At 44.2% G+C, this 14,027-nt stretch overlaps 1 protein-coding gene across 2 annotated transcripts in view; it reads right to left on the reverse strand.

Annotated features, from left to right (window-relative positions):
* LOC114793997 (ras-related protein Rab-26-like) overlaps nt 1–14,027 on the reverse strand; it is a 56,120-nt gene that overhangs the window by 3,500 nt on the left and 38,593 nt on the right. For both annotated transcript variants that reach the window (XM_028986231.1, XM_028986229.1), the window contains exons 6-8: nt 5,469–5,534; nt 1,049–1,105; nt 313–389 (exon numbers count right to left, since the gene is read on the reverse strand). In XM_028986231.1, the coding sequence (XP_028842064.1) occupies nt 313–389; nt 1,049–1,105; nt 5,469–5,534 (200 nt within the window). The remainder of the gene's footprint in view (nt 1–312; nt 390–1,048; nt 1,106–5,468; nt 5,535–14,027) is intronic.

The following is a 14,027-nucleotide window of genomic DNA, read 5'->3' on the forward strand; positions in this document are numbered from 1 at the left end:
CCTCTTTTTATTATTATTTTATTTATTATTACAAAAGCTGTTGGGAATAAAATGAGCTATTTCTTGTAAAGAAATCTTGATTAGAAATATATTTCAGCGGCACTTGAGGTCAATTTGTACACAAGCGACAAGACTGTAGTCAAGAACAAGGTATGGTACCATGGAGATGAGGGTTTGTGCAAAAGTGAAACTAATGTCACTTATGTTTCCAAAGCACAAAAGACCTTTCTGTATTTTTTTTTTATAGCAAATGAACAGGCCACACCCACAAACACACAGTCAATATTAACAGACCGGTGGAAATGAACTCACCTTGCAATAGCAACAAAGGCCAACTCCACATTCAGACCTGAGCGAGCACTGGACTCCATGAAAGGAACTCCAAACTCCTGCAGAACAGACATGCACAATAAGAGCTCTTCCTTTTTACAATGTCCAACTGAGAGTAGGGGGAATAAATCTCCCCAGAAGTAACTGGATTACGAGTCCTGACCAATATAATCATCGGTAGCTTCAGTCACCAGTCGCCCCCAGTTGAAATTGTTCAGCTGCAGTACTGAGATGTGCATTATAACTATTCCAGCATAACTGAGTATAGAAGCGTGAAAGTCTATCTAGAACAGTAGCTAAAGCAAAATGCAAATCTGGCCTTTTTAAAATGTTCCTGTCTTTTGCCGATTTGACCAAACATGAATGAAGAAACACACAGAGACACACATGCCCACACATAATACAAAAGATGTTAATTTACTACAGTCATTTATACAGCCATAAATGCAGCAGATCAACACAATTCTATCCAAATTGTACTGGAATTCATACTGTTACAGTGCAAATGTGGATAGCGATGTTTAATTTCATTCTAGCAATTTTATACTGTTAGTATTATTGATTTGCTATTGTTGTATACACACACAGTCTCACAGACCAGCTAAGGGTACGCTGTAACTGTATAACTAGTGTAACAATCTAGAATCTAAAAATCAAGCAAACACCATGATAAAACTGTCTAACATGAATATTTAATGAAATGTTCCTCGAAACGCACCTTCGCCAGTTTCTCTCCATCCTCTCTCTTCACCACTCTCTGTTGGGTGGCGTCCGCCTGCGGAGGCGACAAAACAGAATGGCTTCAGTTGGTGAATTTGTCACTGGAGAAAGGAGCAGCACTTCAGGATTAAATACACCAGCAAACATAACCCGACATGCGGCCTTCTTCAAAGTGGTTATAACCAAAGTAATAAGCACTGCTGTTTTTCCTGTTGACCGCGTGAAAGATACTCTATATTATATTCTGTTAAAACCATAAAAGAACAGAGCGTCTGTTTCTATTAACCAATATAGTATTCTATTAAGCAGTAGCCTGCATGTGACCCTATTCAGCAGATATTTAGAGCTAATAATACAAAGAGAAAACCTCTGGTTTTTAAGAAAGTTACAATGATGTGACCTACTTGCACGTTTTAAAACTTATATAAATAAAAACCTTGGGCACTATGGTTGGATTGAGTGCTGCAGCCTCGATGTCAAAGAAGGACTGTTAAGCTTTGCTCAACAAGGGTAAACTCAGCAAATACACTGTGTGCTTCGTGAGAATTGGTCCTGTGAGGCTTTTCTTCCCAATTACAACCTTGAAGAACCATGGTTGGTGGTGGGAAAGGGTTTTACTGCAGCACTTCACAGTAGAGGGAGTCGCCGCTGCTGCTTAATCAACCTGCACAAAAACTCCTTGTCTTCATTTTCTGCAGATGTTGTAAAACTAGGACATTTCTTCCTTCCTCCACAGTTTGTATATTGCAATAGTTTCATGTCCTTTAACACATAGGGCGCTATTTATGAACCAGGGTCTACCAGTATATTTCTTATTTCTTGTGTCTTTTATTTTCTTATTTTCTAAAGACTTTTATTTTGTTTTTGAGACCCGGTTCAGGTCTCTTGGACACATGGCGTGAGCTGTGAGAGGTGCGTGGGGTTTGTGTGCAAAAAGTTATTTCTTTCATTTTAATTTATGTACATATTAGGAATATTTTGCATGTGTGTTATTTTGTGAATATTTTATGTTATTTTAATACTGTATATTGTAGAGAGACGCGATGTGTGACGCGATATTCTGATGTGACCTTGCTTTTTGTACAGAATACACTTTGCACAGAAAATCTCTTGGGTGTCAGCTCATCATTTGTGGTTCAAGAAAAACGAAATCAAAAAGTTACACAACCACTACACTATGATGACTTTCACCTTGACATTTTAGCGCGGATGTATACCTAGCCGAATTGCACTGTAGGGGGCGAGAACGAGTCTTCGAACTGAACTGTGAAATTACCACATCAAACGTGACGTGGTAACATGGATGCAGCTATTTAACTGAATAAACAGTTTCTCAAGCAGTTTGTGATGCATTTTGGAAACAGGAGATGAGCTCCTGGTCTAATGCGTCACCTGGCTTGAGAAACCCGTTCTCAAAGACTTACTTTTTGTCATTATTTGGGTAGCACACATATTCTGAATGCCTTCATCAGAATTGAAATGAGCCATTTTAATCGAGATTAATCTAAAATCTAGATTAATGTAGATTAATCTAGATTCATTTCCAGATTACAGTGATATTAATCTAGATTAAGAAAATTAATCTATGCCCACCTCTAATTAAATAACTATGTTATTTTAAGGCAGCTTGTGGAACTAATAGCTCCTAAACATTTTGATCTCATTTTGATCTCTTAATCTGCTAATAAACAAGCTCGAACACAGGCGGTCGATGGGGGTCCTCTCCTGTCTAGGAGGACCCGGACACTCTTGTTGGACCCCAGATGTCTTTTGGCATACCAGCTGCTCACCATACAACCTGCACACACAAAGCAGGGTGGATCCTTTTGGACTGTGGCTCGCCAAGCAACAGTCTCCCACGAGACATACTCGGGCACTTCTTAATGGTGTCCAATCCTGTGGCTACCGGGGGGGAGGAAACCTTGTCCCCCCTCTCTGCCTCCTTGGTCTTCTGCAGTATTCGGTCACGTCTCAGGGGCAGATAGGGAAGGAACTCGGACATTGTAGAACAAAAAGTTTTTATTATGAATAATAAAGGAAACCAAACCTGGCTCAATGGCCGACAAAAGGAAACATAAAAGGAACTAAAACGGACCCGTAAGCATGTGTCTTGAAGACAGGAACATAAAATGTCAGGTAAGAAGAATGTCCACATCAGTGCTGACTAGGTACGTGACTAGGGCTCAGGCTGGTTGGCGCTGACTGTGTGCCCAGCGGCGCCCAGCCATGACAAGTCCAGGCACAAGCCAAATTGAAGCATGTGTTTTATGAAGCATGGACCCCTACCAGAAATCATATTCATGGCCTGTTGGATTAGCGTTGCACCAGTGACTTTCCCTAATTAATGTGCTTGGAAGTGACATGTTCTCCGATATAAAACAGCTCTAGGAACTGGGTCATTTCTTATTAAGCTGGAGTGACTGGGTCTGGAGCAGAGACTGGGAAAAAAGTTTTACGTTTTATTATGTTTGAATAAAAAAAAACAAAAAAACTATTTTACTTCAATAAATGAATTGCATAGTGGATTAAATTAAAAACGATGTAAGTACATTTCATCTTTAATCATGAAAGATAAAGTTCTTTCTCAGCAGGACTTCAAGTCATCAAGTAATTTGCCACATCAAGGGTGGCGTTTTTTTGTATTTGCTTAGTTAATTGCCTTCTTTGGAGTCTGGTTTGTGTCCTGGACTGCATAACCTGTGATGAAAGGCACACATTTCTCTTAACTACATTTGGCTTCTGGCTGAATAACAAAAACTGTGATTCATCTTTATGTGTTACCAAATTAAACAGGCCTTTTAAATGTTTTTAGATTTTTTTTTTAAATGGGGGATCAGCAGTCAGTCTGTTTGGAGGGCTTGAGCAATCTTCCACCTCATTTTCATTTGCTTTTAAAATATGACGATTTTGTCAGACTGCAGAGGACAGCGCCAGCGCTCATGTACAAAAGTGTTGCTAAGTGCCTCGTGCCTCGGCGGGAACAGTTTAATTCCAGCACTTTTCCATGGCCTCTGCATGACAACATGATTGTCCTCACCCCATCCTTAAATGTAAATCCCATCCCACCATTAGAGCGTTGGCCTACTGGTCACATAATTCAGTAGTAAGCCAGCAAAAGCATTTGGTCAATACAAATACATTTTTATGGCATTTATCCAACACCCTTATCCAGAGCGACTTAAAATCAAGTGTCAGGGTTAAGTGTCTTGCTTAGGGACACAATGTTGGTTTGTGTTCTGGACTCCCATAATCTCCATAATCCATAAATTGGGTTTGAACCTGGCTCTTCTGGTTTATATGTAAGTGTTTCACCCACTAGGCTACTACCATGCCACCAAACCAGCCAAGGTTTACATTCTTTATGACAACAGTTGCAGAAAAACACATTTATCTAAAGATAATTAATTGAACCGGTCTTCTGTCTTGTCAGGTCATGCATTGCTGTGTGGAATTTAGACCACTGTCTAAATTGCGCCTTGGCCCAGAAACATCTAAAAACCCTCTCTGCTAAAAAGTAATGCTAACTTTATAACTTTTTGCCCACGTAACCCTTTTTACTTAATCTCCTTCCCCTTAATCCAAGCTTTAGATGATTAATTAATACCCACAGGTAAATTTCATACTGTGTTAATCCATGTTATTATATATCTGATCTTAATTAGAGGAACAGTGGTCTGCCTGATGTTTGGTTCTCCTCATTGCATTGCTTTTTGGGGCATCTTGACCAAGTCTGATAAAATCATTGCGATTTATTTGCAGTCATTTGGATTTTGTTGTTTACCTTCTGTTCCGTAATTTCTCTCAAGCAATAACACCAATGCACACAGATTGTACCCTAAAAGTCTTCCCATGTTCTTGTCCCAGAGAATGTGCTGGCTGTGTTACAGAGCTGATGATTTTCGAAGGCTTTTCCCATTTTCATAAGAGGTGTTGCGCACAAACATGGCAGTGGCTTATTAAAAATCACACATCCAAGGAGGTTTCACAGAGAAAATCAAACTGTAGACTTGTTGTTGCTTAGTCAGTTGTTTGGCTGATTTATTATTTGTGATTTTTTCCTTAGGGGATAATATGTAGATGTGATTTAAAATTAGCTGAGACACTTCGCATCTGTTTAATTCTGAGAGCTGGATTGTTGTCTACATTGCATCTCTACAGCCCTTGATATGCCTTGGTTAAAGATATGGAGTCTCATTCGACTACCAATTTTATTCTTTTTCCCTTGTTCTTCGAGGAGACCAGATATGGGACCAAAAGCTGATTGCTGATTGCATGCCCGAGAGCTGGCCCAGTGTGATAACTTGGCCATTCATAACTATAGACCTCAGGTCATTTAAAAGAAACATGAAAAGGCTCCAGAAGAGACCTGATTACAGTCAGTCACCAGGTTCTTGTGTTGATGGGTGTGCTTTGCTCACCTTATTGCCAAGCAACATCACCACCACATCCTTCTGTGCATATTCATGGATCTCCGTCAGCCAGGCCTGAGACACAGAGAGGACACAAGGATAAATAACCAACCGCACTGATGTTGTGCAAGATATCGTGAGATATAATGAACAAGGGAACCTGAAACCTGTAGGGAGGATATTAGCAATATGCCACATTAAACCTTCTGCATTGGGGACATTCAAAGACGTTACTTTGTAGTCATTGCTGCCAGGAAAAATTACTTGTAGAGAACATGTAATGAGGCACCCCATTATTTTTTACATTCAAATACTTTACAGACCATTTCAGCAGTTTTGTGTGTGTTTTGAACTATTTTTAGTCTATTGTGTTTTGAAACAAATGTGTGGCATCATATTACTACGTGTCTACCATAATTACCTCCATGTTTTTCTATTCATATGTAATAGTCTTCCCTTAGTTAAGCCATTCCCTCCATCTGTCCCTCACTCCTGTCTCACTAGCGATATGTATGCATCCCAGAATGTATGGCTGACCTCTGCACTCTTTCAGTGCTGATCTTGCCTGTGTAAGTATTCTCTCTTTTAAGGTTCCCTTGCCTGTTAAAGTAAATGGCGTGGGAGTCATTGAACACAAAGTGTTCATTATGTCATGTGCTTCATACTTGTCATAACAGCAACTGTTTATTTCTGTTTATTAATCCTATGAATATCCTAGCGTGAGGAAATACTTTTGTTAGTGAACATTTTTGATCATGAAATGCCTACAACAAAACAAACTTTTAGCTCAGTGTACTGAATTTAAATTTAAAACGTCAAGTAGAATTTTAATACTTTCACAAAGAAATTACCTTTAGAATCTCTTATGTTAGCTGCATATTTAGTGCTCAAGTAAGAACATTCTCCAGATTTCACTAAACCAGAATTTGTCATGTTTTCAGCTCTGTTGCCTTATATTAAACCATGTATAGATCAGAGGTTATGGACTGGCTGAGTCTTGCTCAGCCAGTCCATAAGCTTCAGTTTTGGTGGGAAATCTTTGATCGTTGCAGGTGATATAATGCACATGGATGGAAATGGCAGGGGGTGCTGCAAATTACAATGTGAGAGTAAATAAGTTCTTAGCTGTGGCTGGGGTATTAAAAGTGACTGTTATGCATAAAAAGCAGAGTGGACACCATAAACCTTTATTACAGGCAATCAGTGAGGTAGCCAAACAACATTAACTCAGGTCAACAGCAGCATCTGTTTTTCACACTGGCACACATTTATGGGACTTTGAAAACAACCCTATTTGAGCAAAGATGTGGAGCATATGGGCTGCTTGATAATATCCCTGCAATGGATAAAGACAAACAAGAGCCTTACAGGGACAAAGTCAGAACGCACTTACATTTACAGCATTTATCAGACTCCCTTATCCAGAGCAACTTACAATCAGTAGTTACAGGGACAGTCCCCCTGGAGCAACTTAGGGTTAAGTGTATTGCATTACATTGACTTGTGTGATACATCCCGGATTCTGGTCTATAGAGGCCTGTTAGAATGGCAGCAAGTTCTCTGTCACAATCTATGGGAGTCTGGGACTGTAGATTTTTTTCTGAGCTGCTCACAACCTGGCAAACTGAAGAAAAAAATCCATCACAAAGAGAAATGCCAGTTGTCATTTATTGCAAAGGTCAGGTGCAAAAAGAATGCTGCAAAACTTCATGGAGCGTGGTGTAGACACATTCATACAACAACAAGAGAGAACAGGGAATAAAGGTGTCAGCAATTCACAAAACACAAAGTTCACCACATATGAAGCATGTTTTCATGACCCCTCTAACCACTATGCGGCATCAGTATGTTTACTGTAGTATTTGTAGTTGTTAACAGGAGAACACAAAACATAGCAAACATGAAACATGTGACCGGAGAACCGTAAAAAGTCCGGGACAATGACAAAAAGTGTCACGACTACGGACTTACGGGGGAAGGAAGCGCAGAGGTCTGACATGCCGTGGAGGGGATTTTATTATAACAAACAATAAACAAACATAAACGCGGCGCGGTGGCCGAAAACAGTTTAACTAAATGAAGAACGTAAACAAACCCGTAGGCGTGTGGCGATTGCCAGAACTCAAAATACACTTGAAACAAAACCAGGTCAAGTTCGTGCAGAGAGTCCACGAAAATGCCGGAGACCTGGAAGGGGCAGAAATATCCGGCATTTATGCGCCGTCAGGATTGGCCACCAGTGTTGAGCACAGCTGCCGTCAATCCTGACAAAAAGACCGAATCACAAAACAAATAAATCAAACAGACACAGTAATGACTGTGATGAGAGTGACACAAATACTGATTTTCACAAAGTTTCAATGTTTCAGTGTGCTTCAATGTTTTTGGTCACTTGTTTCTGTGGTGTATTGAAGTGTAATTACAAGCATTTTATAAGTTTCAAAGCCGTTTATTGACAAGTTTATGCAAAGAGTTCATATTGGACTTTTTTTTCAAGACCTCTGAAATTCGCCCTGGCATGCTGTCAATCAACGTCTGGGCCAAATCCTGACTGATGGCAACATATTCCTACATAATCAGTGCTTGGAGTTTGTCTGAATTTGTCGGTTTTTGTTTCCTGGCTGGAGGATGCTGTCGGAGGATGTTTTGGTACCATTCTTTATTCATGGCTGTGTTCTTAGGCAAATTTGTGAGAGAGCAAACTCCCTTGGATGGGAAGCAGCCCCACACATGAATGGTCTCAGGATGCTTTACTGTTGGCACGAGACAGGACTGATGGTAGCGTTCACCTTGTCTTCTCCAGAAAATCATTTTTCCTGTTGCCCCAAACAATCAGAAAAGGGGCTTCATCAGAGAAAATGACTTTACCAGCAGTCCAATCCCTGTACTTTTTGCAGAATGTCAGTCTGTCCTTCATGTCGTTCTTGGAGAGAAGTGGCTTCTTTGCTGCCCTTCTTGACACCAGGACATCCTCCAAAAGTCTTGGCCTCCCTGCCTGCTGCCATTCCTGAGCAAGCTCTGTACTGGTGACACCCTGACCCTGCAGCTAAATCATCTTTAGGAGACGGTCCTGGTGCTTGCTGGACTTTCTTGGGCACCCTGAAGCCTTCTTCACAACCTCTCCTTGAAGTTTTGATGATCTAATAAATGGTTGATTTAGGTGCAATCTTATTAGCAGCAATATCCTTGCCAGTGAAGCATTTTTATGCAACACAATGATGACTGCATGTGTTTCCTTGCAGTTTCTCATGTAAATGTCTAACCAGTCTCCCTAAAGGGTTAATTAAGGACCTCAGTGGCACCTTGGCGGCTCGGGATTCGAACCGGCAAACTTCTGATTACGGGGCCGCTTCCTTAACCGCTAGGCCACCACTGCCCCGCTAGGCCTCCACTGCCTAAATGGTAAATTTTAACAAAATAAAATAAAATGTCATGATAGCCAAATGATAGCCACCGATAAAGCAACAAAAACCCAGCATAAGAACACCAACTAAATAGAACAATGCAGGACTAGGAAGTGAGGGAGAAAACAAAAGAAAAGGGTTCTAATCGCCCATGCCAAACAAGCATCAGCTTTGGGATGATTAGAATCTTAGTGTGCATGTGATTGGTAGCACTAGCCCAGGGCTGCCTTGGTGTCACGCTAAAGGGCAAAAAAGGGGATTCAATCACCAATGTCCATAGACACTAGACTCTACAAGGAACAAAATCATACTGTTATAAAATCATAAGTTGTAAGATTGGACATCACAGGAGCATGCTTTTGTTTTGCCTAGCTGCCGTCGCAGGACCATGCCTTTGTTTTGCAAAGCGGCCGTCTACAAGAAAAAATGTGACATTCCTGTGCCAATTGTTGTGCATGAAGATTCAACACCTCTGTTTTTTATGCCTTTTGTGAGACGGCAACGTATGAGGTGTTGGCCGTCGGGACCGCCTACTCTCTTTGTCTTCCCCAGATGGGAGGCACCGGGGGGCGTGACATCAGAAACAACAGGTTCTGATTGGTCTGTGACAACTTCCTGTAGGCCAATGACAACTTCCTGTAGGCCAGTGACAACTTCCTGTAGGCCAGGGGTATAAAGGTCTGCTCACATGTGGAAAAGGGACTGAGCTTTCTTGCTCAGGGGGTTTTCCATCGGAAGCCGGAAGGCTTCTGAGTCTTTTTCTCTTCTCCCATTTTTTCTCATGGCTTTTTCTCTTCCTCTCCCTCTCCCTCTCTCTCTCTCTCTTTACTCTTTCTTCTTTTTTCTGTTTTCTCTGTAACATTGGTACCTTTTTACATTCAATATTCACATGTAACTACAATAATTATTTACCGGTGTTAATAAATTAGAAACTGTTCATTTTTAACCTCTATTGTGCCATGCCTCTTTCTGCCAGGTAACATCAAGTTGGAGTGGTTGAATACAGTGCTTTTGTGTGGAGGGAGAAAGAGTTTTTCTACACTCTGTTCTCTCACCCCAAACCACATGCGTTTTTTTTACAAAATCATAAAATTATATACAGTTTCTCACAAAAGAGAGTACATTTTATTATCTTTCCTTTGGGACAGCACTGAAGATAAGACACTTTGATATAATGTAAAGTAGTCAGTGTACAGCATGTATAACAGTGTCAATTTGCTGTCCCATAAAAATAATTAAGCACCTAGCCATTAATGACTAATGGCTATTAGTCATTATCAAGGTTTTGTTCCTATTCTTATGAATGAATGACATGAAATGTGTCTTTTTTGATTGTCTGCTTTACTTACATTTGTCATGCATGCCGTAAAAAAACAGACATATATGGCGAACAGCGAATACATTTTCGGATGTGGATCAGCAACTTTCAGTAGTCTGCTTCTTATCTGCCAGAGGGGACATAAGCTAAACTTATGTCCCCTCAGATAGACTTGTTACCTGAGAGTAACTGCAGCACAGTAAATACAGTCAAATACACCCTACATCACTGCAAAAAAGCACGTTTGGAGTTGTGTATAAAATCACAATGGGATAAAATAAGCTCCAACTTCCCCATAACCCTGACCTAGATAAATAATGTTTTGGAATTTAGGAAGACTTCAGTTGAGTTTTTGTTCATTGTCTAATGCACTGTATCACAAACATTCTGCATTCAGTTGTATGGCTTCACCAATCACTGAATAGATAAACCCAAGGGCAGTGAGTTGAAAAATCTGAGAAAAAAGGGCACTTTTTGTGTACACACTTGCTTCAGAGAGTAACTTGCAGCCATGACAACAGCATCATTGAGACCTGAGGCCAACAATCAGTCTGAGCAGAATTACAAGCCAGTTTGATTTGAGCCTCCAGAAAGAAAATGACAAGTCTTTCCAGATCATACAAAGAGCTTTTCAAAACCTCTCACATGAGAAATATTCAGTCGTACAGTGCCTGCAATATGCAGGGCTGTTGAAGAGTGACAGAAGACTGGCCTGAATCCCTCTCACCTTGCATTTTATGGCAGCAGCTTGGCATTAGACCAACTCTGTGAGTGAAAGGTTTTTCATGTCCTGACTTACTGAATAATAAACAGGAGTCATTATTACCCTGATGATTTGATTATTTCCACTGTTGTCCTCTGTTGTTAAGTAAGTTAAAGTGAAGTGGTTGTAATTGTGAAAAACATAAAATGTGTCCTCTGCATTTAACCAATCACCTTAGTGACCAGTGGGTAGTCATTAAAAGTGTCAGGGGAGCAGTGTGTGGGGACAGTACTTTGCTCAGTGGCACCTATAATCTGTATATGCACCATGTTAAAATAACAGGGTGCAAAAAATAATTAAAATAATTCCAAATTTGTCCCACATTTAATGTAATCTATAACCTGTACAATCGATTGAGAAATCTAGAAATCTGTTAAAAACAATGTTGAAACTCTTGATTTAATTTACAGCATGCAGTCTTCTTGGGTTCACACCTACCATAAATTAAACTCCAATTAACCGCTAAATAAAGTTATATTCATGTCAGATAAGGTGATTTATGCACCTATGGCAGGAGACTCATTAACAGATCATTAACGAACAGTGGCATGGTTGTTTTCCCTGCTAAATAAACAAGGTTGTTTAAGTGCATATGTCCTTAAACAGTCCTTTTTTTCCTTGCATAAAAGGACAAGCATCATTAAGCAAAATGAAAAGATCAATACCTCTCTGTCTATATTTAAACCTTCATTTGCTGATCAGGCTGCTGTTGTAAAATGCAAAGTGCAAAAAAATTAACAGAACAGTGTGTTCATGGAGCACTTTGTGCTGAGGTTATGCATTTTAAAGATGCATCATGTAGCATTAAGAGAGTTCTATTGGCAGCAATTATTGTAGCATTCATAAGTATGTTTCCATTAGTGTACATTTGTAAGCTTATAATGTGCACTTTGAATCTACATTTGTGTCACGTCTACGGACTTACGGGGGAAGGAAGCGCAGAGGTTTGACATGCTGGGAACGGGGTTTTATTAATACAAACAATAAAGAAATACAAATAAACAGCGGCGCGGTGGCCGAAAACGATTTAACTTAAATAACGAACTGAAACTAACCCGTAGGCGTGTGGCGATTGCCAGAACTCAAATTACAAACAGTGTTACCAACTAAAGTTCACGAAAATGCCAGCGACCCCGAACGGGCGGAAACTTCCGGCATTTATGGGGCGTCAGGATTGAGTTCCGGTGTGGAGCCCAGCTGCAGGCAATCCTGACAGAGCCCCCCCTCCAAGGGCTACGTCCTCGGAGCCCCAACAGTACCATCAGTGTAGGCGGCGGGGCGGACGGCGGCAACCACAGGGCTCCTGCCCTGCTGTATCCTCCCCTTGGAGGACCCGGTCCCTCGGGCTGGCTCCCCGGCGTGGTCAGGCGTGGCGGCCCCGGTCCCTCGGGCTGGCTCCCCGGCGTGGTCAGGCGTGGCGGCCCCGGTCCCTCGGGCTGGCTCCCCGGCGTGGTCAGGCGTGGCGGCCCCGGTCCCTCGGGCTGGCTCCCCGGCGTGGTCAGGGCGGGGCGGCCCCGGTCCCTCGGGCTGGCTCCCCGGCGTGGTCAGGCGTGGCGGCCCCGGTCCCTCGGGCTGGCTCCCCGGCGTGGTCCCGCTTGGCGGCCCCGGACCCTCGGCCTGGCTCCCCGGCGTGGTCCCGCTTGGCGGCCCCAGACCCTCGGCCTGGCTCCCCGGCGTGGTCCCGCATGGCGGCCCCGGACCCTCGGCCTGGCTCCCCGGCGTGGTCCCGCATGGCGGCCCCGGACCCTCGGCCTGGCTCCCCGGCGTGGTCCCGCATGGCGGCCCCGGACCCTCGGCCTGGCTCCCCGGCGTGGTCCCGCATGGCGGCCCCGGACTCCCGTACCTGCACACAATAATCAGGGCCGATCCATCTGGGTACGTGTGGGCCCTGTCTCCACATGTCCCCTCTGACACGTCTTGTGTCACCCCCTGCACCGCGCAGGGAGATTGTCCCAGAGCCTCCGGCGACTGTTCCAGGCACCCCAGGCTGGTGCCTTCTGGGACTATGCAGCCCCTCTCGCTGCACGGCCCTGGTGCCAAGGGGGGGGCATTGCCAGACCATCCGGCTAGCCCCTTCTGCGTCCGTTGGGACAAGCAGGCCCTCTTCCTGCCTGTCCCAGCTGGGTCCTCATGCCTACCCGGGGGCTCTATGGCGCTCCACCCCTCTGGAGGCAGACGCAGGCCCATGCCTGGCCCGCCCTCCTCACTGGCTACCGGAGGACCCAGCTCCATCGCTTCCCCACCTCCCCTCCCCTCAGGAGGAGTCCCCAACCCGAACTGCACCCCCCCAAAAAATTCTTTGGGGGAGCACCCCCCCCGGCTGGACTTAGGGGTACCTTGGGGCTTGTCCACCTCGCCTTGGACCAGCACATTCGGGTCAGGAACCTCCTCCCTGGGGTTCGGCTCCGCGGCTGGGTCGCCATCTGGTGGACACAAAGAGGGGAAGTGGGGGCGACATACGGACACATATGCCACACAGACACACACAGACAGAGACAGACAGAAGAGAGGGTCGTCTGGCTCCCTCTCTGGGCTCTCCGGGACCTCCTCAGGGGGCACAGCCAGGATCTCGGGAGGAGCGACCTTCTCGTCGCCCACCAGTGCTGGGTCTTCTTGCCCCGGATCCTGACTGGCACTGGATGTGGTGGAGGGGCAGAGTTCGATCCCTGGCTCAGGCCGATCAAACTCCGCCCTCAGTCTCTGTTGGAAGTCCCGAAAACTCCTGTCTGTCTCTCCCTGCTGCCAGAGGGTTGTGCTCCAGCCCCATGCTGATCCAGTCAGACACTTGAGGATGGTAGTGATCTCGTCTGTGTCTGCTGCCCCACTGAAGGGTCCCGGGACAATTGGGCTGTCCCACACGGGGCTGGGCACGTCGCTGGAGATGGTGGTTGGTGTGTGGTGTGGAGGGGGGTGGACGTCTTCTCCAGCAGGTGTGGACGCTGGTGCTGCGCTGCCATTTTGCTGGGGAACGTCCGGGCAGAGGGAAGGCGGGTCGGCGACTGGAGCAGGAATGGAGGATTCCCTGCGAGGCAGTCCCGGCAGCGCAGTTGCTGGCTGGCGACCTCCCGTCGCCCTCTTCCACC

Source organism: Denticeps clupeoides, chromosome 7 (assembly GCF_900700375.1).
Source record: "Denticeps clupeoides chromosome 7, fDenClu1.1, whole genome shotgun sequence".
Taxonomy (NCBI): Eukaryota; Metazoa; Chordata; class Actinopteri; order Clupeiformes; family Denticipitidae; genus Denticeps; species Denticeps clupeoides.